The sequence below is a fragment of the Phyllostomus discolor genome, chromosome 3, assembly GCF_004126475.2.
Source record: "Phyllostomus discolor isolate MPI-MPIP mPhyDis1 chromosome 3, mPhyDis1.pri.v3, whole genome shotgun sequence".
In the NCBI taxonomy this organism is placed as follows: Eukaryota; Metazoa; Chordata; class Mammalia; order Chiroptera; family Phyllostomidae; genus Phyllostomus; species Phyllostomus discolor.
Genome location: NC_040905.2, coordinates 57,522,124 through 57,549,709, shown reverse-complemented (window position 1 = coordinate 57,549,709; position 27,586 = coordinate 57,522,124). Strand labels below are relative to the sequence as shown.

Sequence of the window (27,586 nt, the reverse complement as noted above, 5' to 3'; positions counted from 1 at the left end):
AGTATGGATGGACCTGGAGAACATTATGCTAAATGAAATAAGCCAGTCAGAGAAAGGTGAATATCGTAAGGTTTCACTCATATGTGGAATCTAATTAACAAAGTAAATTGATAAGCAAAATAGAGACAGAATCATCCAGAACAGGATGACACCTAAGGAGGTGGGTGGTGGGTTGGGAGTTGGGAGTTGAGGGATTGAGCAAAAAGGAAAAAGGACTCACAGACATGGAAAACAGTATGGTGACTGCTGGGGGAAGAGGAGTAAAAGGGGACTAAATGGTAAAGGAAAAACATACAATAAAAATAAACTAAAAAAAGAAGAATGGGATTCTAGATAGATGGGCAGAGCAAGACAGATGTGAAGATATGGAGGGGGAATCTGATGGAACTAAAGGGCAAATGTTACCTAAAAAGCTTTTAAATTGACCTCCTCTCATTTCTTCTCATTGTACCAGATCTTAGGGTCTCTCTGTGACTCTGCTAGGCCGATTCTCTCTGAAGCTTTAGCCACTTGCTGTAAATTCTGAGATGCCAGCTTGATGATCTGTCTCATTTCTCAACAGACTTCCGTATCTCTTTTGATCTTTCAGGTATTTTTTGAAATACTTTGTCTACTAGTGATACCTCTCCATGCTATTTGAGTACCAGAGATTAATTTCTTAACTATTGTTTCACGAAGTTTTTAGGAGGAAGAGTAAATAAATACTACTACTATTACCCTGTTAAAACAGAAGTTTTATCTACTTTTACTTCTGGCTCTGAACTTAATATTTTGATTGTCAGAGTAACAAATACATTTGAATACCCTTTACAGCAATTTTTGTATTTTGTAATGTATTATCAATTTTTGTATTCCTTTCAAAATTTTGTAAGTTATTTTTATGTAATTATTCTTTAGATAATCTTTAATTTTGTTAAAGAGAAAAATGTACACATTTTTTTAAAGATTTTATTTACTTATTTTTAGAGAGGGAAGGGAGGGAGAAAGAGAGAGAGAGAGAGAGAGAAACATCAATGTGTGGTTGCTGGGGGTTATGACCTGCAGCCCAGGCATGTACCCTGGCTGGGAATAGAACCTGGGACACTTTGGTTCCCAGCCCGCACTCAGTCCACTGAGCTACGCCAGCCAGGGCAAAAATGTACACATTTTAATTTTGATTTTATTAAATTTATAGATTAGTTAAGGACATAATCAGTATTTTTACAATATTGAATCTTTCCAACTAGCTTCTTTGTCAATTTATTAAATTCTCATTAGAATTTAATGAGTAAAATTTCATAAAATTTTCTACCTACTGATCCTATAGTTTCCCCATTAAATTTATATGTAGGAATTTCACATTGCTATTATTTTGTAAATGCTCATTGATTTTGCAAATATTTTGATAAATCAGCTATTTTACTGAATTGTTTTTATCAATTCCAATAGTTTGATACTCTTGGACTTTTCAAAATGGTATCATTCACACATATGTAATGTTAATTTTATATATTTCTTTTTTTTTGTTTTATAATTTCAAACATAGTAGGAAGGAAATAACCAAGATCAGAGCAGAATTAAATGAAATAGAGACTAAAAGCACAATTCTAAAGATCAATGAATCCAAGAGCTGGTTCTTTGAAAAGATAAACAAAATCGACAAGCCTTTAAGCAGACTCATCAAGAAAAAAAGAGAGAAGACCCAAATAAACACAATCAGAAATGAAAGAGGAGAGATTACAATAGATACCACAGAAATACAAAGGATTGTAAGAAATTACTACCAAGAACTGTATGCCAAGAAATTTGAAAACCTAGGTGAAATGGACAACTTTCTAGAAAAATATAATCTTCCAAAACTCAATAAAAAAGAAGCAGAAAGCCTGAACAGACCAATAACAACAAAAGAAATTGAAGCAGTAATCAAAAAACTCCCAACACACAAAAGCCCTGGACCAGATGGTTTCACAGGAGAATTCTACAAAACATTTAAGGAAGAGCTAACCCCTATCCTTCACAGACTATTCCAAAAAATCCAAAAAGATGGGAATCTCCCAAACTCTTTTTACGAGGCCAACATCATCCTAATTCCAAAACCAGATAAAGACACAACAAAGAAAGAGAACTTCAGGCCAATATCACTGATGAACATTGACGCTAGAATCCTCAACAAAATCCTGGCAAACCGCATCCAACAATACATTAAAAAGATCATACACCATGACCAAGTGGGATTCATTCCAGGGATGCAAGGATGGTTCAATATTCGCAAGTCAGTAAATGTAATACATCACATAAACAAAAGCAAAGACAAAAACCACATGATCATATCAATTGATGCAGAAAAAGCATTTGACAAGATACAGCACCCATTCATGATAAAAACACTCAGCAAAGTGGGAATAGAGGGAACATTCCTCAACATAATAAAGGCCATATATGAGAGACCTACAGCCAACATCATACTCAATGGGCAAAAATTAAAATCTTTTCCACTAAGATCAGGATCAAGGCAAGGCTGTCCACTTTCACCACTTCTGTTCAATATAGTACTGGAAGTTCTAGCCACAGCAATCAGACAAGACAAAGAAATAAAAGGCATTCAAATCAGAAAGGAGGAAACAAAACTGTCACTGTTTGCAGATGACATGATAGTATACACAGAAAATCCTATAGACTCTACCAAAAAACTGCTTGACCTAATAAATGAATTTGGCAAAACAGCGGGATACAAAGTCAATATCCAGAAATCAAAGGCATTCCTGTACACCAACAATGAAACAGCAGAAACAGAGATCAAGGAAAAAATCCCATTCGAAATAGCAAAAAGAAAAATAAAATATCTAGGAATAAACCTAACCAAAGAGGTAAAAGACTTGTATTCAGAAAACTACACAACACTGAAGAAAGAAATCAAGGAAGACACAAACAAATGGAAACATATACCGTGTTCATGGATTGGAAGAATTAATATCATTAAAATGTCCATACTACCCAAAGCAATTTACACATTCAGTGCAATTCCTATTAAAGTACCAATGCCATATTTCACAGACATAGAACAAACACTTCAACAATTTATATGGAATTATAAACGACCCCGAATAGCTGCTGCAATTTTGAGGAAGAAGAGTAAAGTAGGAGGGATCACAATACCCGACACTAAACTATACTACAAGGCTACTGTAATTAAAACAGCCTGGTACTGGCATAAAAACAGGCACATGGACCAATGGAACAGAACAGAGAGCTCAGAAATAACCCCAAGTCTCTATGGTCAATTAATATTTGACAAAGGAGGCAGCAACATTAAATGGGATAAAAGTAGCCTCTTCAACAAATGGTGTTGGGAGAACTGGACAGCTATGTGCAAAAAAATGAAACTTGAGCACCAACTTACACCATATACAAAAATAAATTCAAGGTGGATAAAAGACTTAAATATAAAACGTGACACCATTCAAGTCCTAGAGGAGAACGTAGGTAGGAAAATCTCAGATATTTCATGAAGAAACTTTTTTACTGACGTGTCCCCTAGAGCAACGGACATAAAGGAAAGAATAAACAAATGGGACCTCATCAAAATTAAAAGCTTCTGCACAACTAAAGAAAACAGTATCAAAATTAAAAGAGAACCAACTGTATGGGAAAACATATTTGCCAATGATACCTCAGACAAGGGTTTAATCTCCAAAATATATAAAGAACTTACAAGATTGCACTCTAAGAAGACAAGGAATCCAATTAACAAGTGGGCAAAGGACTTGAACAGACATTTCTCCAAGGAGGACATACAGAAAATCCAAAGACACATGAAACGATGTTCAATATCGCTAGCTATCAGAGAGATGCAAATTAAAACCACAATGAGATACCACTTCACACCAGTCAGAATGGCCATCATAAACAAAGTAACAAACAACAAGTGTTGGAGAGGTTGTGGAGAAAAAGGGACCCTAGTGCACTGCTGGTGGGACTGCAGACTGGTACAACCACTATGGAAAGCAGATTGGAACTTCCTCAGAAAACTAAAAATGGATCTGCCTTTTGACCTGGCAATTCCACTGCTGGGACTCTATCCTAAGAATACTAAAACACCAATACAAAAGAACCTATGCATCCCAATGTTCATAGCAGCACAATTTACAATAGCTAGATGCTGGAAGCAACCAAGATGCCCATCAGTAAATGAATGGATCAAAAAACTATGGTACATTTACACAATGGAATTCTATGCAGCAGAAAGAAAGAAGGAGCTCCTACCCTTTGCAACAGTGTGGATGGAGCTGGAAAACATTATGCTTAGCGAAACAAGCCAGGCAGTGAAAGACAAGTACCATATGATCTCACCTTTAACAGGAACCTAAATAACAAAACAAAGAAGCAAGCAAATATAACCAAAGACACTGAAATAGAGGATAGGCTCACGGTGACCGGAGGGGAGAGAAGAGGGAATTTAAGGGGTCAGTGGGAAGGGCTCACAGGAACAAACTTAAAGGGCACATGGTCATAAACTAAGGGGAGGGTGGTAATGGGAGGGAAGTGGGGAGGGTGGGAGGGGGGAATGGATTGGGATTAAAAAGGAGAAAACTGTATTTGAACAATGATTAAAATATAATAAAAAAAAATTTCAAACATAGTGTTCATAACTGCTTTAATTATGTCTGTGGAAGAGCTGCTAAACACGTTTTATCTTTAGTTGTAGATGATATGACTATAAATTTTAGCAGGGTGCTGGGTTTTATAGCTAGAGGTTTCTTTCCCAGCTTCCCTTATAGCAAGGGGTGGACATGTCACTAAGTCTTATTAGTAAATTATAAGCAGAAGTGACGCAAGTAACTTCCCTGTCATTCCCTTTACAAGCTGTATATCCTATTGAAAACATTTTAGTTTAATATTTAAAATCTATTTTACCAAATTATTTGTCCATAAAATCCATTCTTCATGAAATGACTATAAATATTTCATAAAGTCCTAGTATTTCATGGAACAGGATTGAGAAACACTAGTATTTTATTAAGTATATTGCTCAAGTTTTGAAAGTACCTTTTAAACCTGGTTTAGTAATACATATTTTTATTAGGAATGGGTGTTGAATACTTTCTAGTGCCTTTTTGGACATTGAGATGGTCTCCTTGACTTACACTTATGATGATTAATAAATTTACATTTTGAATTATCCTTGCATTTTAATAAACTCTGAATAAGCTGGATGGTTCTGTGTGTGCACGATACAGAACTTTGACATTATTTTTTCAGTCCTATCTATAGCTATTGACCTAATTTAGTTTTCTGGGTTTTTTTGAGTCCTTTTCTTTGTTTTTCTTAAAAAGTGACTATTTTGATATTACTAGTTATAGGAAGTATTTTAAAAATTTTAAAAGCACTTTAATAATTTTAAAGCTTCCCTTTTAAACTATCAACATTGTTAATGGCAACATTCCCTTTCTTGTCATACTTCTGTCACTGTCAATTTTTTGGTATTGACAAAACCCAATTATTAATATGAGAATACCTTACCCATTTATTATTTTAACAATTTTCTTTTAAAACTTGTTTTCTAATTCTTTTGTTATCTTTAGTAATTTCTCCTAATTTCAATTAGTTTATTTGTTCTTCATTTCTAACTACTTCAAATAAACACTTGGCTTACTTTTCTTATTTAATAATTTTCTTTGCTTGGTCTATGCCTTACAATGTTTTTCATTAATAATTAATGTATTTATTTATTTTTAAAAGACTTTATTTATTTTTAGAGTGGGGGGAGGAAGAGAGGGAGAGAAACATCAATGTGTGGTTGTCTCTCCCTGCCCCCTAATGGGGATCTGGCCCACAACCCAGGCATGTCTCTGGACTGGGAATGGAACCAGCAACACTTCCATTTGCAGGATGGCACTCAATCTAGTGAGACACACTAGCCAGGGCTTTACACTTTTAATACATAGTTTTTTCATTGTCATTACATTTATGGAATAGAGATGGTCCCTAAAATGTTGCAATTTAGGTTCAGACTTTATGATTGTGCAAAAGTGATATACATTCAGTGGAAACTATACTTTCAGTCTTGACCTTTTCTGGGCTAGCAATAAGCATACTTTCTCAAGAGGAAGGGCAGTGTCAGAAAGCCACAGTTCCCAGTCAGCCACACAATGAGGGTCAACAGTTGATACTCTACAGTGTATCTTGTTGCCAGGCTTTTTGGATATTCTGTTCCGAGCACAAGGTAGCCTAAGCTATAAACTATGATGTTCAGTAGGTTAAGTGTTATTTAATGCATTTTTGACTTCAAGGTATTTTCAACTTACGGGTTTCTCTGGATATAAACCTTCCATAAGATGAGGATCATCTGTAACTGCAATTTAACTTTCCTTTTAAATTCACAGGTGATTTATAAAGGTGATTTATAAAATGTAGTCTCCTACTTTTTCTTTGCAGGGTCTACACTTTAGTTATTAATATTTAGCTACATTCAATCGCATATTTTTATTCATCCAAATTTAGCTCATCTTTCTAGGCCTATCAAACACATAATCGCCTCCCAAAAGTCTTTTCTCTACCTGCTCGCTTTCTTCTCTAAACCTTTATATGTACATATGTTTATATTTATATAGGTGTATGTTTAAAGTGATATGTATATGTAACACTTTAGGATTGTATCAATATCTTTCTCCTTCTCTTGCTACACCCTCACCTTCAGACTATTTTATTCGTTTGAGATTAGCAATTTAGTTCAGTACTTTGTGCGTTTTTGCAGCAAGAGTCCATCCAATGAAAATATTTGAGCACCTATGCACCAGCCACTTGCATTAGGCACTAGGAAGAGCATTCTGGGCCTTGAAAAAATTCAGGCTAGCAGGAGAGATAAGCAAGTAAATATATTAAATACCAAGTGAGTTCCAAGAAACATGGTTTGCTGGTGGAGATAACATCATGCGTATTTTCCAGCTTACAGCACTGGCAAATAAAGATCAAAAGAGAACAAATCCGTTCCAAGATGGAAGAGGAACAAAGTGCGGGCTAGGTGCAGCTTCACCTTAAATAAGCGAATAATCCAACCCAGTGATTATCCATGTACATATAATGCACAGCACCTACCTCAGCATCACTAAGTTTGTAAAGAGGGAAAAAAAGCAGATTCACACCTACTGGCATCAAAATTGGGGAAAGGGCCATTTAAATCTGCTTTTTAAACAATGTCCCCCCCACCCCCGCATATACTCAGACCCTCCAAGTTCTTAGAATACAGAGAAACTAAATTTCACAGACCTCCTCCCTCAGCTACTCTCGCCTTGCCGGAGGATAGCCTGCGGCGCGTTTCTCCTCTGAGCCCCCGCCCCCCAGCCTCCTCTTCCCTCGCAGCCACCCGTTGGATCTCTGGACCTTCGCCCACGGGTAGTAGACCTCCTCTTGTGAGGATAGATGCAACCACACTTCGAACCCCCACGCAAGGACTCAAAACCTCGCTCCGCAAAGGATTCGGGGAAAACGCCACGGGCCAATCTAAAGCATAGGAGGGTAGAGCGGTTTCTTTGATAGACGTGAAATGTGTCCAATGAGAGACGAGGACTAAAGACGCTTCCGCCACGATGGGCAAGACACTCACAATTTCAACCAATCTAGTTCAGAAGTGTCTATCTTGTGGGAGGTCCTTAAGGCCGCTGAGGTCGTCGTTGTCTGTTGAGCAGCTTGTGCTAGTTCAACCTTCATTAGGGAGTTAAAGTCGTTCTTGAGAGGAACGTCTCTGTCCGAAGAGAAAATGAGTTTAGCTCTGAGGTCGGTAATGAGGAGGCAGCAATGCTCTCCACACCCCGGCAGCGGGTCCCAGGGCGGGTGTACAAGGGAGGCAGTTTGGGGCCCAGGCGAGGAAGGGGATGCAGTTTGAGACGAGTAAAATGAACCTCGGCCAACATGTTACCGGGCCGCACTTTTCATCCTAGGGGACCAGGAGTGATGAACCCCGTGCTTTGCAGCTGAGGTAGCCATACCTATCAACGCGTTGGGCTTGGAGCAACTAAAAGATGGGCTATTTTGGTTGCAAAGAGGCTGCAAACAATCGCGATATTTTTCAAGGAATCAGGCCATGGAGCATCCCTTGGTTCAGTTACTCCCTCTGGTTTTACGGCCACAATCGCAGCTGCGCTGCTCATGACATATTTTCTGTAAATTTTGGGAATAATACAAAACTCCTCGCCCTTCTCCCGGGATCTTGCTTTACGGTACTCAGAGAGACCCAGATTAAGAAAATGTGTTAAGTTTCTTTATCTCACATTCAATTCGACCTCTAATCCTGTTTCCCCTTTCCCCAGCTTGATCTAGATGTTTTACTTGAACTCCGTAGCTGCACCACTTTTAAAAAGGATGGGGTCAGTTGCCGGTCGGTTTTGGACTTGGCCACTCGGAGTCGTGGAAAGAGAAATAACTGACCCCGGGAATGTCCATGCTTGTCTGAAGTCTCTTGTGAAAGATCTCAGATTTATCCTCCTTTTTCTGACCTTCTCATGTTTTTTTTGTTTTTTGTTTGGTTTTGGTAGATTATCAGAGAACAAAACTTCAATTGGAGATAGCCAACTTATAATAAGACCAACTGGATTTTATAGTTTAAAGTTTTACAAAATTTTCTCTTTCAAAAATTATACGTGTTGCAGCAGTCCCATTTGAAAATTTGGAAAACTTGGATCGCCATCTCTTAGGGAAGACATTCCTAGCTTTTAGAATACATTTTTTTTTAAAAAAACAAGGTTTTCCAGAGTTTGTGAGAAATTAAATATGAATTTTCATGTTAGGAGAGATTTTTAAGACCATTGACTCCTCATATTATATATTTGGCACAAATATGGGGTACTTTTTTGATGTTTAGTAGTCAAAATATATATGGACTCAGTATTTTGACTGATTTGCTAATATCACTGGAAGAAATGATCAAAGTGCCAAACTTTTGGAAATAAGTAAGAACATTTCTAATCCATAATGCTAAAGTTCTTTGTAACTTGGTAAATTTATGTTTTTTGGTAGTAATTTTGATGTCAATTATAAAACATTATCAAAAGCAAACCAAATATATAGTGATTGTCAATTATGAATTTTACTTTTAAATAAACACTTTATATTGCAGAACAATGTGAACAGTAAGTATGGACACTTTGTTTTGGGGGGACACTTCTGACATAATGTAATTTATCTTAACAATTCTTGCTTCTTCCACAGCAATATTAATGGGAATAAATACGAGACTAGGAGGAAGGAACATTAGGTCCTCATTTTTTTTTTAAATAACCTATAACACTTCCCAGTTTGGGGGAGTGCAAATTTATAGCAGCTTGAACTATGCAATATAAGGAAAATTTCTTCAAAGCATGTAAGGAAAAATTCTCTCTCAAAAATACATCTTTTAAAGAAATGTAGAAAATTCACTGACTAAGGTTTATGGTTGAATTTTTGAAATCTTAATCATTTAGAGGCATAGGAGAATAGAATTTAAATGGGCTAAATAGACTTTTTTCTTTTTGTTTCATAGAAGTGAAATTGTAGACAAAACAAAGAGGAAAAAAAGAAGAGAACTTTCTGAAGAACAGAAACAAGAAATTAAAGATGCTTTTGAACTATTTGACACTGACAAAGATGAAGCAATAGATTATCATGAATTAAAGGTAATAGTATACTTTAAAATGTCATATATTTTGCTCTGGCTGGTGTGGCTCACTGGATTGAGTGTCCGCCTGCAAACCAAAGGTTGCTGGTTTGATTCCCAGTCAGGGCACATGCCTGGGTTGTGGGCCAGGTCCCCAGTAGGGGGCACATGAGAGGCAACCACACACCCGTGTTTCTTGCCCTCTCTCCCTCCCTTCCCATCTCTAAAAATAAATAAAAATCTTAAAAATAAATAAAATGTTATATTTTTTCTGATTAAATGATTTACATGTTTGACAGTTGGTAAAAAATACATTTCTAAATAATTATTTTAACTAAACTGGTTTTAGAAATATGAAACCATTTCAGACATTCACAGTTAAGTGTGATGATAAAGTTGAGTAGTACTCTGAACATCTTTTTTAGAAACTCCTCTTCACATGGTAAAATAAGTAGTATTTTGTTTTATCATTATTTATTTATTTATTTTTAATTCTGGCTCAAGGATTTTCATTGATTTGAGGGAGAGAAGCATCTATGTGAGAGAAAAACATGGATCCATTGCCCTCCCATATCTGGCCTGAATGGAGATTGAACCTGCCACCTTGGTGTGTGCCCTCGCTGGGAATCAAACCCACAAGCTTTTGGTATATAGGATGTTGCTCCAACCAACTGAGTCACCTGGCCAGGGCTAAAATGAATAGTTTTTTAAATGTAAAAATATGTTCCTGTGAAGGGCCTTATTTTTCATTCACATAATTAAAATTTTTCAAACTATAGGATTTCAACAGTTCTTACTATATTCTTTGGCAACTCATTCTTTTTTTCATTTGTGGAGTCTTATTTTTTCATTTGAACATGTTTGTAAACAAAATCTCAACTTTCTATGGTTCAAACAACATTGATGAGTGATGTTGACACTCTTAATAGGAGAAAATGTCAACTTTAAGATCTGGAATTATTTACAAAGATACAAGGGGAAATCGGTGTTTAGAATAGCATGAATCTGACACTCAACACAATGAGAAAAGTAGCTATTTTGTAGCTCTTTGTTTCTCTCTTTCCATTTTTCTCCCCAGTTACCCAGGCTTTATCAGTGTTTTCTTTATAATGTCTCTTTCATTTGTTGTCATTTTTATGATCTCGGATTGGGATCTTATGTCATACCTGGATAAGTGGTTTCTCACCTTGTACATTCATCTTATAAAATCTCCCCATATTGTTCATTGCTTGTAAACCTTTACTAGTTTCTCAGTGTAATGCATAAATTTCAGGTTTTTTGGTTTTATTGACTGTTTTCCACACTTTTCCTACTATCTACTTCTCTCATTTTGTAACTGCTTGTTTCCACCTGAGCTCTTCCCATTCAGATAAGATAAACTGCTCTGTTCACTGTTCTCAAACTTATTCTTTGTTTTGGTGTCTTAATACTAGTCATCCTTTCCCAAATACTCTTCTATTCCAGTTTATCCATATATCAAGGAACAACTTGAATCTCTCCAAGTAAGATTTCTTTAACCAATAACATGTCTCTCCTTTATACTATGGTAACAAGGTTTTCTTTTCTAAAGTCAGGCTCATGTACTACCTGATCATGTAGAGTCTGATGATAGTTCTTATTTTAATGTTTTTTAAATATCTTACATTATATTACTTTGTAATGTTTATGCTGTTCCTTTTTTCCGTTTTTATTGTTAATCCTTTGAAAACAAATAACTTGTTATTAACATCTGTGCATTAAGTCAGTGTATCATATAATATATTCCATAAACACTCATTGGTTAGTTTGTCATAAAAAATGGGTATATAAATTTAACAAATTGCCATTTATTTCAATAGTGAAGAAAAACTATCTCGTTTCTATTTTGGAGGCATAAAACATGCAAACAAATTATATGTTTTATTAATATGCCATTATCATCTCTTAAATTGTAAAATTTATTTAAGAATTTGAAATTAGTTTTTTGAAAGAATGTTTTATAATTTGCTTTTCCCTTTTAATCCAAAAGGTGGCAATGAGAGCCTTGGGGTTTGATGTAAAAAAAGCTGATGTACTGAAGATTCTTAAAGATTATGACAGAGAAGCTACAGGGAAAATCACCTTTGAAGATTTTAATGAAGTTGGTGTGTATTTAATAGTCTTTGTATCTAGCAGTTGTTAGGAAATTATCTGGTCAATGTCAGTATTTTTTAATTCTCTGGGTTATAGAATTTTGTTAATGAACATTGTTGTATAAGTGGATCTTATGGATGTTTTGGGTGTATTCTTTATGTTTATTTTCAAAGAAAAAGGATTTATAGCTTCACTATAGGGTTTACTATTTTGTGTTTTGTAAGATTGTAATTTAGGAACTGTTGTGTAGTTTTTTTTTATAGAAAAATGTCTTTCCAAGTAATGTGTGTTTATGACAAAAATAAGAGGGTGATCAAAAATAATATTTACCCAGTGAAACAGAAAATTTTGGTATCCTTTTGTTTGGAAAATATTTCCCAAGAGCATTTGGTATGTGAGTTTTGCTGGCGATGTGGGAAGAGAGGGAACCTGTACCAGTTGCTATCTTTGGCTGTAGATAAAGTGCATACGTTCAGGTTGACAAAGTTTATGAGAGGATACATACTCTTGATAACCTTGATCTTGGTGAATAAAATCATCTATTTAAATTTGCCAGTGGGGAGAGAATTGTAGTAATTGTAGGCAGTTGGCAAATTGGAAGCAGAAAACTTTTAGAATAACCAACTGAAGATAATGTGTCAGCAAGGGCTTAATATGGTTAAACTTTCGTATAGTTGATTTTAGTGAGTGAGTTATAGCATATATATATGGTCTGTCCAGAAGGTATCCATCCATGTAATATGAAAAATAGAGACACTTATTGAAGAAGACACAAAGTACAAGAAACATTGTACATAGGACAGTGCTGCCTCAGTCCCCTTCAAAGTAGGCACCTTGGGACCTCACACAGTTCTCCCAGAGTATCTTCTGCTATTCAAAGCACTCTGCAAAATCCTTTGTTGGAATTGCCAATCAGCTGCTCTGTTTGTATTTTCCTGAATCTCATCAACTTTCTGAAATCTCTTCCCTTTCAAAGGTGGTTTTAGTTTTGAGAGAAGCCAGAAGTTGCAGGATACCAAATCTGGACTGCATGGGGGCTGAGTCACCTGGGTGATTTGATACTTTGCCAAAAAACTTGGCATGAGATGTGATGCATGAGAGGGCACATTGTCTTGCTGAAGCTGCCAATCACTTGTTGCCTGTAACTGTGGGCTCGACTCAACCATTTAAATAGTTTCTGTGGAGGAAAGTTCAAGCTTAACGCAAAATTTGATAAAGATTCATTGTTCTACTCAATCAGCCATTTTGAGCGCCACGGCTGCACAGTTTGCACGCTCGGTGGCTCTACTGCCCACACTGACTAGTACAATGAAGTCATCACTGTTCATCCACATGCATTCCAGTCTGCTGTCCTTGGCTGCTAGGTTACATCAATGTTGCACAAACTGTTCCTGTTCTATTAACAATGGCTGGACTTTTTCCAGATAGACCTCTTATATTTTTAAATCCTCTAATCTACTATATACATAACTGAGTCTTTTTTGGAATAGAGGATTCTGGAAGGCAAAGCCTTTGGTATTATAACTTACATTGCCTAGGATTTTACTCATAGAATTTATGCATATTTAGGTTTGTTTTATATTTTTATTTTTAAGTATATTTTATTGATTATGCTATTACAGTGGTCCCACTTCTTTCTCCGCTTTTTCCCCCTCTGCCCTGCACCCTTCCTCCCTCTAGCATCCCCCTCGCTGTGGCTTAGTTCATGTTCATGGGTTGTACATATGAGTTCTTTGGCTTCTACATTTCCTATACTTTTCTCAACCTCCCCCTTCTATTTTGTGCCTACCAATTATGTTTATTCCCTGTACCTTTTCCCACCATTCTCCCCACTCCGTCTCCCTGCTGATAACCCTCTACGTGATCTCCATTTCTGTGATTCTTTTCCTGTTCTTGTTGTTCGCTTAGTTTGTTTTTGTTTTATTTTTTAGGTTCAGTTGTTGGTAATTGCGAGTTTATTGTCAGTTTACTGTTCATATTTTTGATTTTCTTTTTCTTATATAAGTCCCTTTAACATTTCATACAATAAAGGCTTGGTGATGAGGGACTCCTTTAACTTGACCTTATCTGGGAAGCACTTTATCTGCCCTTCCATTCTAAATGATAGCTTTGCTGGATAGAGTCATCTTGGATGTAGGTCCTTTCCTTTCATGACTTTGAATACTTTTTTCCAGCCCCTTCTTGCCTGCAAGGTTTCTTTTGAGGAATCAGCTGATACTGTGGGAACTCTTTTGTAGGTAACTGTTTCCTTTTTTCTTGGTGCTTTTAAGATTCTCTCCTTATGTCTAATCTTGGGTAATTTAATTATGATGTGTCTTGGTGTATTCCCCCTTGGGTCTAATTTCTTTGGGATTCTCTGAGGCTCCTGGATATCTTGGAAATCTATTTCTTTCACCAGATTGGGGAGGTTTTCCTTCATTATTTGTTCAAATAAGTGTTCCATTTCTTGCTCTTCCTCTTCTCCTTCTGGCACCCCTATGATTCAGATGTTGAAACATTTAAAGTTGTCCTCGTTAAAATGAGGTTCCTAAGCCTCTCCTCATTTTTTTGAATTCTTGTTTCTTCATTCTGTTCCAGTTGAATATTGATTTCTTCCTTTTGTTCTAAATTGTTGATTTGAGTCCTGGTTTCCCTCCGTTCACTGTTGGTCCTGTGTACTTTTTTTTATTTCACTTTGTATAGCCTTCACTTCTTCCTTTATTTTGTGACCATACACTATCATTTCTGTGAGCATCCTGATTACCAGTGTTTTGAACTCAGCATCTATTAGCTTGGCTATCTCCTTGTTGATTAGTTCTTTTTCTGTAGTTTTGATCTGTTTTTTCATTTGGGCCATATTTTTTTGTCTTGGTACATCAGCCTGGATGAATGTTTCTTCTTTAACTCTTTGGTTGTTGGACTTCCATAGACTTCAATATCCTGGCAGTTCTGGTTGTTTTTTGTTTTTAAGTTGGTTTTGTCCTTTTGGTTATGCAAGGAGGCAAAGCGTATCTATCTATGCCTCTGTGTTGGCTGGAAGCCTCTATAATTGGTTTCGTTTTTATTAAATTAATTTTCTACATTATGGTGCCACTTTATATGGATCATAATATAACCATATCATATAGTTATTTTTAGAAAGTTTTAAAGTTTAGGGACAAATTCAATTATATTCACACTTGAACCCTTTATTTTAAATATTCAGCAAAAAGCAATATGAGAATCAAAAAGAAATGAAAATTAGTATATATGGAAAAATAGATTCATATCATGTCATTCATATTTTAAAATCTGGAAATTCAAACCAAAAGTGAAGAAGAGAGAAGTTAAAGGATAAATCTAAAAGAGAAAGAAAGCACAGCACAGAAGATCCCCAATTTATGAACTAACAGATGACTGGTTAGAGAGCTATCTTATTGTCCCTTTGAGGAGAATATTTCTTTCTTTTCTCTAACTTGTAGAATTATTCATTTGAGAAGCGGGAGGGAGCCACCTCTGTTCTCTTAATATCAAAGTGCTCCTGGAGTTGATGATTTTAGTTTAGGGCTTATTTATAGAAACAAGGTGTTAAGATATAGTGGAAATGATACTATTAGGAAAGAGCTATAATTCAGGTACATTTGGTACAATGCATTGGTTTAGCATGGGTGATTTACTACTAGATTGCCTGACTTCAGATCTTGATTGTGCCACTTACTAGCTGCGTTACTTTTGGTCATTGTACTTTGTGCCTCATTTTCTACTGTAATGTAGATGGTTGTACTACCTCATAGGGTTCTTTTGAAGAATAAATGCATTAATAATATGTAAAGTCCTTAGGAAAGGCCCTAGCATATAGTAAGTGCTATTAAGTATTTGTTGTTATTATTACTTTAAAAAGAGTTTTTGTTTTATTTGTTTTAATGGCTGGGAATAACCATATTGCATCACTGGAACATAAAAAGTATTCTGTGTATATTTATATTTTTCTGATTACTTTTTTCATAGTTGTGAGCTATTTTACATAGTAGATCATTGTCATTAATAATTTTATTAAATATTATTTCATCTTAAATGAATACAATTTTTATAAGTGTGATTTTATTAGCAGTTGAAGCCAGAGTTCCATGCCCTCTATCTTTTCTGTGTTACTTAGTAGAGCAGAAATTCTGGATCCCTTGTAGAATAAAAGGCCATGGCTGAATTTCAGCTCTTCAAAGATTGACCTTTTGACAGGCTCAGCACGACACCTTAGCTGTGTCGTAAGGCTACCTGTTAAGAATACTAGCTGTCAAATAAAAATTTTAGTGATTGGGAATCAAACAATCAAGAACTATGTATTTTCCCTATTGGTTAATTATTTTTGAAAAGTAACTGATCACTTTAACTGATCAGATAAATATATGTTATATGTTGGGACAAGTAACTCGAGATCAGAACATTTGAGTCTTAGCTTATGTACCATCTATTACTGTTTAAGGATACTGTTGTATGATATTTCTGGATGAAGTCTGACACTTAACTGTATTCTTCCCAATACTTGGGAAAAGTATTAAAATATATTTGAGGTAAGTTGAGAGTATAGACAGCCTGAGGCTAGTGAGTATCATAGGTGTTTTAGGAATTGATGCTTTGAAGTGAGACCAAGATCAGTCAGATGTTTGTATTCCATCTATTTTTTGGCACATACTACTTATTATTTCACTGGCTATATATGATAGGATATTACTGGCTTTGTTCTGCTTATTTAACAAATATTTGCTGAATTTTTTGGCATTAGATACTGTGGTAGGGTGAGGGGGGGAATTAATTAAAGTTATTAAGAGATTCTTCTTTCAAGGAGCTTACTAAATATAGGTGACCACAAGGTATGGTGCCACCTGGTAAATTATAATCTTGTCTGGGGAAGGAGTTGCCAAACTATAGGCCTAGGCCAAATTCAGCTGTTGCCTGCACACTGCCACATCCATTGTTTTATGCTTTTGTGCCACCATGGCAGAGTGAGTAGTTTAGACAGACACTGTGCCCCCTGCCCAGCCCCCCAAAAATGTCTGTAATATTTACTGTCTGGCCTTTAACAGGAATGATTTGTTAATTTCTGATTGGAGCAATTGAAGACTTTGCAGAGGGGATTTTTTGTTTAAGCCTTTGGAAATGTGAGTAGGATATCGTCCCAAGGAGGAGATTGTGGATGGAGTAGAGGTAGGCATTCAGGAAGAGAAAACAAAGAGTGGTACCTTTGGGAAACTAGGTACCACTGTTCTAGAGCTTAGAGAAATGACTAAAGAGGTAAGATGGAGTGAGATAGGTAAAGTCTTGCATAACATGTAGAGTTTGGACTTGAGTCAGCAGAGGATCATTGTTAATTTTTAAAAAAGAGTAACTGATATGTTTTATTTAAAAAGATAAGTTTGTTGAGAGTATTAAAGATGAGTTGGAGGGAAGAGAGACTGCAGACTGAAAATAATATATATTTTATGCTGAAGGTGTGGTGAGCATAAAAAGGAATAATAAGTTTAAGAGTAAAAAGGTAAGTAGCATCCTCACCAATTAGGTTTGTAGGATTGAAAATTTCCAGCCTTTTCAAATATGGGAAGCTATCTGTTAACAATGATCTCATCCATTTGTGGTGGGGCATTGCTGTCTTGGTGATAGTGGAAGGAATTTTGACTCCAAAATGTTGAGTTTATAGTAACTGGTATTTTTGCCTAGAAAAGTGAGATATATAGTTGAAGCTAGATTTCTAACTTTACCTTTAATGATTTTTCATAAACTTTTAATGTTATGTTTTTTAATTTGTTGTATTTTTAAGTGATTTTTACAAAGTGTAAGGTCTGTTATTTTGAGGAAGTGCATTTCTGATAGTGTGAATCGTTTGAAAAGAGTTACATGAAATTTGTGAAATACCACAGACTGAACCCACCTTAACTGCCTGCATGTCATTTGATTTATTTTCATGGAAAGAAAATGTATTTCTTATAATTAAATTATTTTCTATAGAACAGGAATAGAATGCAAAGGCATGGAGAGTCACCATAAAGTTTAATATGTTAGCTGTCCAGAATGATGGGTATTTATAGTTCCTAAGAAAAGTTGCATTCTAAGACAAAGTATTGATAAAAGATTATGCAAACACATAGTCTGAAGTAACTAACACAATTAAAGCACTGGTAGGAAAGGAATTTATATATCTTGAAGCCCCATCTGTTCCTCAGATCACCCTTTTGCTTCTTTAAATACATTAATACTTGCAGCAAGCTGCTTTTTTGGTTCACCTGTCATGTTAATTATTTAATTGGTGAAGAAAATTTCTTAACACTTTTTTTTCCTTGTCCTGCTTTTTTGTTGGGACTAAATTCAAAATAAGTTGAGTATGAGCCATAGAGTTAAGTGTGGTATTTTATTTTGGTGTTATGGCTGTATATATGCCAATTCCTTTTTGACTGAATATTTATGAGCTTTGATGATTTGCATACTTATAATAATATACTTCAATTAGTTACTTGGTAGACTTTTTGGATAAAACTAATGGATAAAAGAAAACTATTGAATATATGTGTAGATGATTTAACATTATCTTGAATAAATAGGTGCTTATTCTAAAGCTTATTCAAATATGACAAAATAGCAAAATAATAAAATATTGGTGGTTTGAATTGATTTTTCCTTTTGGGTGCATTAAACATTTCCGTACTTTCCATATAGAAGCACTTGTGAGATTTTAATGATTTTGTAAACCTCAATAGGATTGAATTATTTTTAACGACACAGTGAAAGTCATAAATACCTTTTGTTGTAATGTTAGACTCACAGGATTACTTCAGAAATTTTACTTAGGTATATTTTCAGATTTTTATCTATATACCATGGAGTTCTACTTCAGTTTTGTTGTGGAGGCTATTAAGAATGGTAAAATTAAAAGTATTGAGTTTACTAAATTATATGTTGTTACATTTAGTATATTAAAATGCATTGATACTTTCAGCTATAGAGTTGTGAAATTACTCACTTAATTTTAGTTACTTGTCTGAAATTATCTTGCTGAATAAAATGAGAGCTCCTTTCCAGGCCTTTTTTTTCTCTGCTGTCTTACTACAATTAGATTTAATTCTTTTAATAACTACTCATATTTTGGAAAACCAACAGATTCTCCTAGTTATGAAGGCGCAAGTGGCATTTTCAGTGGGACACTCTGAGATTGTGTCTGTATCGACGGTGGCAGTGTGTTTTATTAATTTTTCAGTGTTTGTTTTTAGTTGGGTTAATTTGAGGAGCAGTTAGTGTTACTGTTAACTTTAGCCAGCAAACATCTTTTATCTAGTTAGTTTTAATTTTTTTGTTGGTATAACATCTCTCCAATTAGGTTATGAACTCCTAGACCAATAGACAAATGTGGTATATAATTCCTTTTATTTTGACTTTGTGCAATACAGTTTTGCTTACTCTTATAATAGGAGGAATTACTGACATTATAAAGGTTAAAATGTAAAATATGGATTTGATTTTTCTAATTTCAGGTTTATCTCTGGCTTTTTGGGCTCTGATTTGGCATTATATTAACCAAACTAAATGTTGACAGATTCATGGTTTACTTCTCATGTAGTACTTAGTTGATTTCACAAATGAATGCCTTTGTGTTATAAAGGTTAATTTATTTTTTTCATGGAGAGGTTGATTTTTTAAAAAAAATTATCATTTTTAGAGAGAGGGGAAGGGAGGGAAAAAGAAAGGGAGAGAAACATCATTGTGTGGTTGCCTCTCATGCCCCCTGCCTGGGATCTGGCCCACAACCCGTGCATGTGCCCTGACTGGGGATTGAACTGACAACCATTTGGTTTGCAGGATGGCACTCAACCCACTGAGCCATACCAGCCAAGGCAAAGGTTTATTTTTTACCTTCTATTTTTTTTAACTCTAGTGACAGACTGGATATTGGAGAGAGATCCACATGAAGAAATATTGAAGGCATTTAAACTATTTGATGATGATGATTCAGGTAAAATAAGCTTGAGGAATTTGCGACGAGTTGCCAGAGAACTGGGTGAAAACATGAGCGATGAAGAACTTCGTGCTATGATAGAAGAATTTGATAAAGATGGTGATGGAGAAAGTAAGTTTGAGTAAACATATTCCAGGTATTTGTGATACATACATCTAGTAAGTTTTTCTAAAGCCAAATCATTTTCAAGATCTTTTACAAACTATCTAGTACAATTGTTCATCCTGTAATGGGCTTTTTGCATAAATATTTTACATTTTTGATTTAGAATGAAGCAAAGCAGCCCTTTGGAAGCAAATGTATGGATTGTAATATGAGATTTCACACTTCAAGAAGATGCTTTTCTTTGTGGGTGAAACATCACCAAAATTTCAGCCACTTAGTAAAATTTCAGCCATTAATACCTTCTTCCTCAACATACATGCACTTCTAAATTTTACTAAGTTCTATTGATTTTGTCCTTCAGATGTTCTGAATTCATTTTATGTCTTTGTTTACTGCTGGTGTCCTAGTTCAGATCCTGATTTCTTTGTAGGAATGTTATCATAGCCTCATTATTTTCTTGTATGCCTGCTGGGTACTGTGTTGTATGTGCTGATTGGTGCTACACAATAGCAGATGTGGTCTCTGCCCTCACTGACTGGGCAGTCTTTTGTAGCTTCCTAATTGCTCTTCAAAGTACAGGTTTGATGATGTCATTTCCTTGTTCAGACACAATGATCCCTTAGTTCATTGGTCCTAAAGTTCAAAGCCCTTTTATGATCTGTCTTACCTTAAGTATCTAGTATTATTTCCTACTTGTAGTCTTCCACTTTTTTACTTTAACCTTCACCTCCCATACATACACCCTTTGACAAAATACATTCTATCTTGAAAACACTGTTTTATGCTGTGCCTTTTATCATTCCATCCTTTAATCCTAGAATATTCTAATTGCTAATTTCTGTCTGCTAAAATGTTAGTTGTTCCCTCAGGTGCATTTTAAACTTCATCTTTTTCTGAAAATCCTTTCCCAGTGGTCTCTGTATGAATCATGAGACTTTCACTGAGGGCCCATAGCATTTAGAGGAACAAACTATTTTGACACTTTATGCACTGCCCTCTATTCTATACAAGTATACATCCAATTCTGTTGTAAGCCCCTTAAGAGCAGTATGGAATCATACAGTGTGAAAGGCCTGAGACTTTGGAATCACACAGACCTGCATTTGAATGGAATTTCTACCATTTACTTAGTTGCTTTGTAACTTTATGTAAGTTTTTAATGTTTTTTGAGTCTTAGTTTTCCCATTTATAAAAATGAGAATGATAATATTGTATAGGGTTGTTGTAAGTATTGAATGAAGATAGTTGATGGTGCCTAGTGTTAAGGATAGACTTGTTTTCCTTTCTTTTTTGTCTGTACTAGTATTTATATTCTGCATTTTTTAACATAATGAGTGTTCTAATATTTGCTGACTTAAAGCCCTGAGTTGGAGTATGTTTAGTAGACATATATTGATATAATACCCACTATACATATATACTAAATATATACATATATTACCTTGGCAATACTGGCATGCTTTAATAAGGAGGTAAGACAATAGCAGCTATCAGTTCAGGTTTGTAGATTGTCCTTTAGAATTGTACATTATTGTGCTTTCTCATATGTATATGAATATTTGAGTGTTACAAAATTTTTCTGTTTTTTTAATACCAGCTTTTTGAAGGCAGTTGATATAGTTACTTGTATTTTGAAACAAAGATGATTAAAACTTGAGGAAATTTAAATGATTTCTTAAGCTTTCATGCTAATATTTTGGATTTAGAATCTATTGCCTTAATATGTAAATTTTTTTGTTTGTTTTCCCTAGTTTCCTAAATTAGCTTTAAAAGAACTCTGTTCTGTAAAGGTACTATCTTCAGTGATGTAGAGAATCTTGATATATCTATTTCATACATCTTTAACAATGTGTCAGAAGATCAGTTATAACTTTATTTTTACTGTACTAGTCACATGCAATTAGATTTCAGTTATTAACTTCATTTGACTTTAGAAGAAAATATTAATTAGGAATCTGCCTTTTAAATTAAAGCTTGAAGTGAAACTTTGCTTAGAAAAATGTGTCCATTTCTTCATCCCTTGTTATGTTGCTCTGGCTGCTGCTTTTGAATCTCATAGTTCACATCTATACTTCTTTGCTTGAAGATTTATTTTAGCGCATCCTTAAAACATTTCTTCAGGCTTCTTTGCTTTCATTATTCCACTTTGTCACTGTACAACTGTTGCTTGGGTATCCTACTGTCGTTTATTCAAGTGACTTAACAGGCAAATAATTTTTTTTCCAAGTGTTTGATTACAAATCAAATACAGATGATGCATAGTCTTTTATTATTAAGATTTGTTTTGTTTTGGGGGGAGGAGGGCAGTATTATATTAAAATAGTCTTATCTGGTAGTTTTCAGTCTGAGGTGTGGGGCAGCCTTCTTAGGTATTGCATAAGGTCTGAAGATTCATGTATGCATCAAATATTGTCTTACAGCATACAAATAACAGTGCACATATATGCATATACTATTTTTTTTGTATCTGTAAATGCTACTGTGAATGATACTTTACAGAATTCATAGTAGCTACTTGACATTTATTTTTCAGACAAGACATACTAAGTATTCAGGGTAGGGCAAAAGGAGGTTTACAGTTTGTATGGAAAACAGCACAATAAACAAATAATGATGAAAATAAACTCTGCTTTTCATGTATGCACAACTGTAAACCTACTCTTGCCCCATCCTGTAGTTGTTAATGTGGCAAGTTCAGAAAATTATTGTTGAAAGACATTTATATGCAGAAACAATGAGAACTATAACTTGAATCCATTTAGTCTGGTTTTGGAACACTGCCTTAATTTAAATTGGTCTCTGCAGCTATATGAAAATCTGCCTATTTTTGAAAAAGTAGAAAGACATATTTTATAATAATCTGTTAATCTGATTACTTAATTTGTATTCTTTGAGTATAAACAGTTTTGTTTAGATATAACATACTTTTTCTTTGTATATGTTAGACTGGTAAAGATCATAATACTTTGCCGCCTTTTTTGTAGGCTTTAGTAAGTCTTTGTGTGTATGAATTTTTCACACTGTTCAGTTTTTAAGAGCAGTGAAAATGTTTTTATTGTATATATTAGGATAATAAATGTGAGTGAGTTAAAGGTAAAGAACCTATAATATGGAATATAAATAAAGCTGTGGTGATGATATGGAAAGAATCCCTTCTTCACCATCTCTCCCAACATATGTAAAATAAAACACAATATATTTTTGTAGACAAATGGAATCAACATTTAAAAAGCCAAAGTGGACTATCCTGTAAATATGATGAGTGTTAACATATAGTTAATAACATAGTTAAATATAGTTATTCTGTGTTTAGTATGTTACATTGTAGATTATGCCACATAATTTTCATGATATCTTTTGTGAAGTAAATACAATGTTATACCTATTCATGTGTAGGATAGTTGCCTGTATAGATATGGAAACTAAAGCTCTGAGAGATTAATAATAACCTTTCTAACATTGTCACCAAGGTAATACATGGCAGAGCCAGAACTCAAACTCAGATCTCCATAATGACAACATGTTTTTTATTGTAACACTGTATTGCCTCTTGTGCTATAAAGTTAAATATTAATTAGATGTCTATGTTTGTGGAGTTTTACAAATTGCATACTATTATAGGAAGCAATGGATTAGTAAAATATTCAGTTGGCACTTCAGATGCTAAAACTTGATTTTTTTTCCCTCCAAAGCCAGATGGTCTCTGAGCTACTTATCTACTTAATTTCTCTAAATTTCTTTATTTTAATGACATATAATATGATTTACTCTATGAAATGATTGATTTATGAAAATTTCATTTAAAAGGCATTGTAGAAGAAAATAAAGGATATCATTTGATCAGTAAATATTTTATCAAATGCCTATTTTAAGGTAGGTATTATGCTATATTTATTAGATATAGGAACTTGATAGAAGATATTGTTCATAGAAAAGGTTATAAAACCAAATGTACATAGGTATCACAGATTCTCTTAATTGTCTGAATGGCTTACTCATAATAAAGGAGATTGTTTAATTTCCTTGGCCACTTCCCTTCAGTTTTCCACATTTTTGTTTTTAAATATTTTGTTTTGATGTCTGAAATGCTGAAACAATTCAAAATACTTTTGAAATGTTACAATACATTAAGGTGTTTATACATAATATAAAAATTTTAGTTTTAGAATAATATGAAGTTGAATTTGAAATTTGAGTATTGAGATTTTACATTTGAGAGAAAAGTTCTAGATGTTTAACAAAACATAAATACTTTTTGAATATTTTAATCATGGCTGTATTACACTGTTAAAATGATTTATAATCAAATCATTCTAAGGCTTTCATTATATTGTTCCTTAAAAACATCCTCTTATTTCCTGTTTTGGTCTACATGCTTCAGTCTAGATTGACTAAATCAGAGATTCTTAAATGAAAGGGCATAACAATGAAATCGTTTAAAGTTTTTGTATATTTCATCTTATTTTTTTAACTGGGAAGAGAGATCATAACTTTCATAAAATACTGAAATGAATTCATTTAGCTGCAAAGGTTAATGATCACTACTACAATTTGTAAAGATTATTGAAAGTATTTTGAGTATTACAGGTTTTGTATTATGTTCTGTTGTCTGTCATAGTGCCTTGTAAATGTTTAATAATGCATGGATTCACGGTTCTTATTTGGCTTCTAGAGAGCTCATTCTTAACTCCTTAAATCTTATTTTTGTACTATTTCTATCTTCCACTATTTTTCAGGTGGTCTCCTACCTAAGGTTTCTGTCCACCAATCAAACCAAATCCTATATTTTTATTTTGAAGCCCAAGTCAGAATTTATTTGTACCTAAATTTTTCTCATCAGTAGTGATTTTCCTCATTATGATGGGTTTTTTCAACACTGATACGTACTTTTATTTTAATTGTCATGCTTTGTGTTTTACAGCATGACAATTTATGTTCTCTGTTTCCTGTATAAAATGTGACTGACATGATTATTGAAATTGGTTTTCTATGTGGTTTCTGAAACCATTATACTTTATTATTCCTGATGTACATATTTTATCTCCTCAACCTTTTAATTGGTTAATCTTTTCTAGTTAGAAATCTTTCTAATTATGAATCTTTCTAGTTATGAATCTTTCTTATGAATCTTCTTACACATAGAGGAAAAAATGTTAAAATTAGTGCAGCAAACACCTTTATACCTTCTACCTAGATTCAGGAATTAACAATATATTTTATTTGCTTTATCTGTAGTGTGTTTTTTTTTCTGAATCACTTGAAAAATATGTCATGAACTTGGCCCCCCAATATTTTAGCATGCACCTACTAATAATAAGGACATTAGCTTTCCTAACTACAACATCACTGTTTTAAGAAAATTAACAATTTTATATCACTTAATATCCGCCTCACATCAGTTTTATGATATACTGATATAGGAACCCTGGTGTTTGTTTTTATATAGTACATAACTCCTAGTATGGTGTTGGCATTCCCTAGGCACTTAAAAATGTTTGATTCAGTGGTGTTTTTTCATATATTACCATCAGCATTTAAGACTTAGGAACAACCTAAAAAGATTATCTCTGTAGTTCAGTATTTTCAGGGGAAGAAATTGAGATGCAGAACTGTTCTGTGTCAGTGCTGTGACTGGAATCAACGTCTCTTTTCTCTCATTGTAGTGATCTTGTTATCATTATCAAAATTACCATTCCTAACTTGTGCCTTGTTAAAAGTATGTGTTAAATCTGGGGACTCCATGGGTCCTGTTTTACAAAGGGGAAGCATTCTTTTCTCCACATTTCTGTTAATAATTTGTGTATATGTAAATGTTATTAAAATTTATATTTAATACTATTACATTAATATTACTTATTATCACCTACTATTTCTAGGTTGCTTTCTTAAACATTATGCTTTATAAATTGAGGTTCTTACTGAATTTATTTTATAATTTGGGTAAACTAACAATTAGTCTTTTATTTTCCTGCATTTACATCTATATATTGTAGTATTTCCATTGTCATTAAGATTAAGTCTATATCTCTTAAAATTGTAATTTCTCTGGATATTTTTGATGTATGGTTTACCTGGTTTCAATTATGTTTTCTTTAAAATAGGCTTTTAAATATATAAAAGTTCAAAAACAAAAATTTGTCTTTTTTTCTATTTATATGTTTTCATCTTAAAATTCTGATATACACGCATGATATAGTTAACTTACTTAAGCAAGGCTTTGCTAAATGAACTAGTAGAATAAAGAAAATAGGCTTTGACTATTAAAAATTAACAATTTCAAGCTTTAAAAATGATCTTTGCTAGTGTATACAAATATGATTGTGATGGACTTTTTTATAATTTATAAAATATGTCTTTTTCTAGTTAATATTATAGAATACCAATTTATATTGTATATCACATTTTATATGTTTTTGCATTCATGAAGTTTCATTTAGTAAACATGTTCAGCTTCTTAGAAAAGAAGTAAAAGGAAAGGCTATATTTGGTATTAAGACTTTATATAATATAAAATTTAAAATTTAAGTAACTTAGTATTATTCTCTGAAAAATACTGTATTTCTGACTTGAATTTTTTTTTCTTACCACAGTAAATCAAGAGGAGTTCATTGCTATTATGACTGGTGACATTTAAAGAATTACAAGGAAAAATACTAAGAATGTTGCAGTTTTCATCTTATATTCTATTTTTGTGCTTGGAGGCATGTGAAAAAAAAACCCCAGCTTAGTTCTTTTTTCCAAATGGACCAAAAATAAGCATCTTATGTATTCCTATTTTACTACTGTTAAGTTTCTTTGTATGGAAAGTATTGTTAGCATTCTAATAGTTCATAGCTTTGTAATTAAATATAGCTTTTATACGTAAAGTTTAAAAAATTGAATCATGTGGTACACATTATTTGAGCATTTTTTTTATTCGGCATTAGTCACTTTTGTTTTGGTGCACATGTTTTTTCATACTTGCATTAATAAAATGTTTATTTTATTAGTATTTTAAAGTTTCCTAAATTTTCTGTTTTATTTTGATTCCAGATTTATCTATTAGCTCTCAATAGTATCTTTCTTAAATCTTTTCTCTTTACATTACTGGTTTCAGAAACAAAATTGAAATACAGATAGCAATAGAATAGCATATTTTTCCACTACAGGTTTCACATTTTATGTTTTCTTACAAGATGATGATGCAATATAAGCATAATTTTTTTTAAGAGTCATGTGTGTCATTTTGGGGGAAAACATAATACTTTTTTACAATACTAAATGCAATACTAATACTAATGCAATACTAAAACATTAATGCATTATTTATGTATTATGTTTTGGTGTGTTAACACAAATTATGAGAGTTACTTATGGATATTTCCTTCTTAAACTAATTGAATACAGTTTGAATCATCTAACTTCTTGACAAATGAAAGATTTAAATGTTGGAATTTTGGTCTGTTAAGATAATCTATTAAACATCACAGTGTTGCAAATAGAAAACTGTAAGCCACAGAAGTCATTTAAGGCTATGTTTTACCTGTTTAAAGAGACATTCTGTGATTCATGAGGAGATAGTAGAGACAGACTCTGCAGGTGTTGGTGGGCTGGCTCTTCCCATTAAAGGTTGTTAGAGGGAGACAAGTGGTTGAGGGAAATAGGTAGGTCATAGGGAAATGATATTTATACCGATCTTCCACTAACAATCTGGTTCCTGGTGGTATGGACTTTCCAGGAGGAAAGTTGAATTGTCTATTCCAGTTATCTGTCCTCAGATTTCTTATGTTAAATGTACAGAAGAGTAACAATATGAGGCACTTTAA

General features: G+C 33.8%; 1 protein-coding gene across 1 annotated transcript; it reads left to right on the top strand.

The window, feature by feature from the left end:
- Positions 1–7,600: 7,600 nt before the first annotated feature.
- Positions 7,601–26,667, top strand: CETN3 (centrin 3). Its single transcript, XM_028528464.2, has 5 exons — positions 7,601–7,752; positions 9,494–9,626; positions 11,616–11,730; positions 19,596–19,787; positions 26,372–26,667. Exons 1-5 carry the CDS (start codon positions 7,736–7,738, stop codon positions 26,413–26,415), a joined length of 501 nt encoding a protein of 166 aa, XP_028384265.1. The 5' UTR covers positions 7,601–7,735; the 3' UTR covers positions 26,416–26,667.
- Positions 26,668–27,586: the final 919 nt, after the last annotated feature.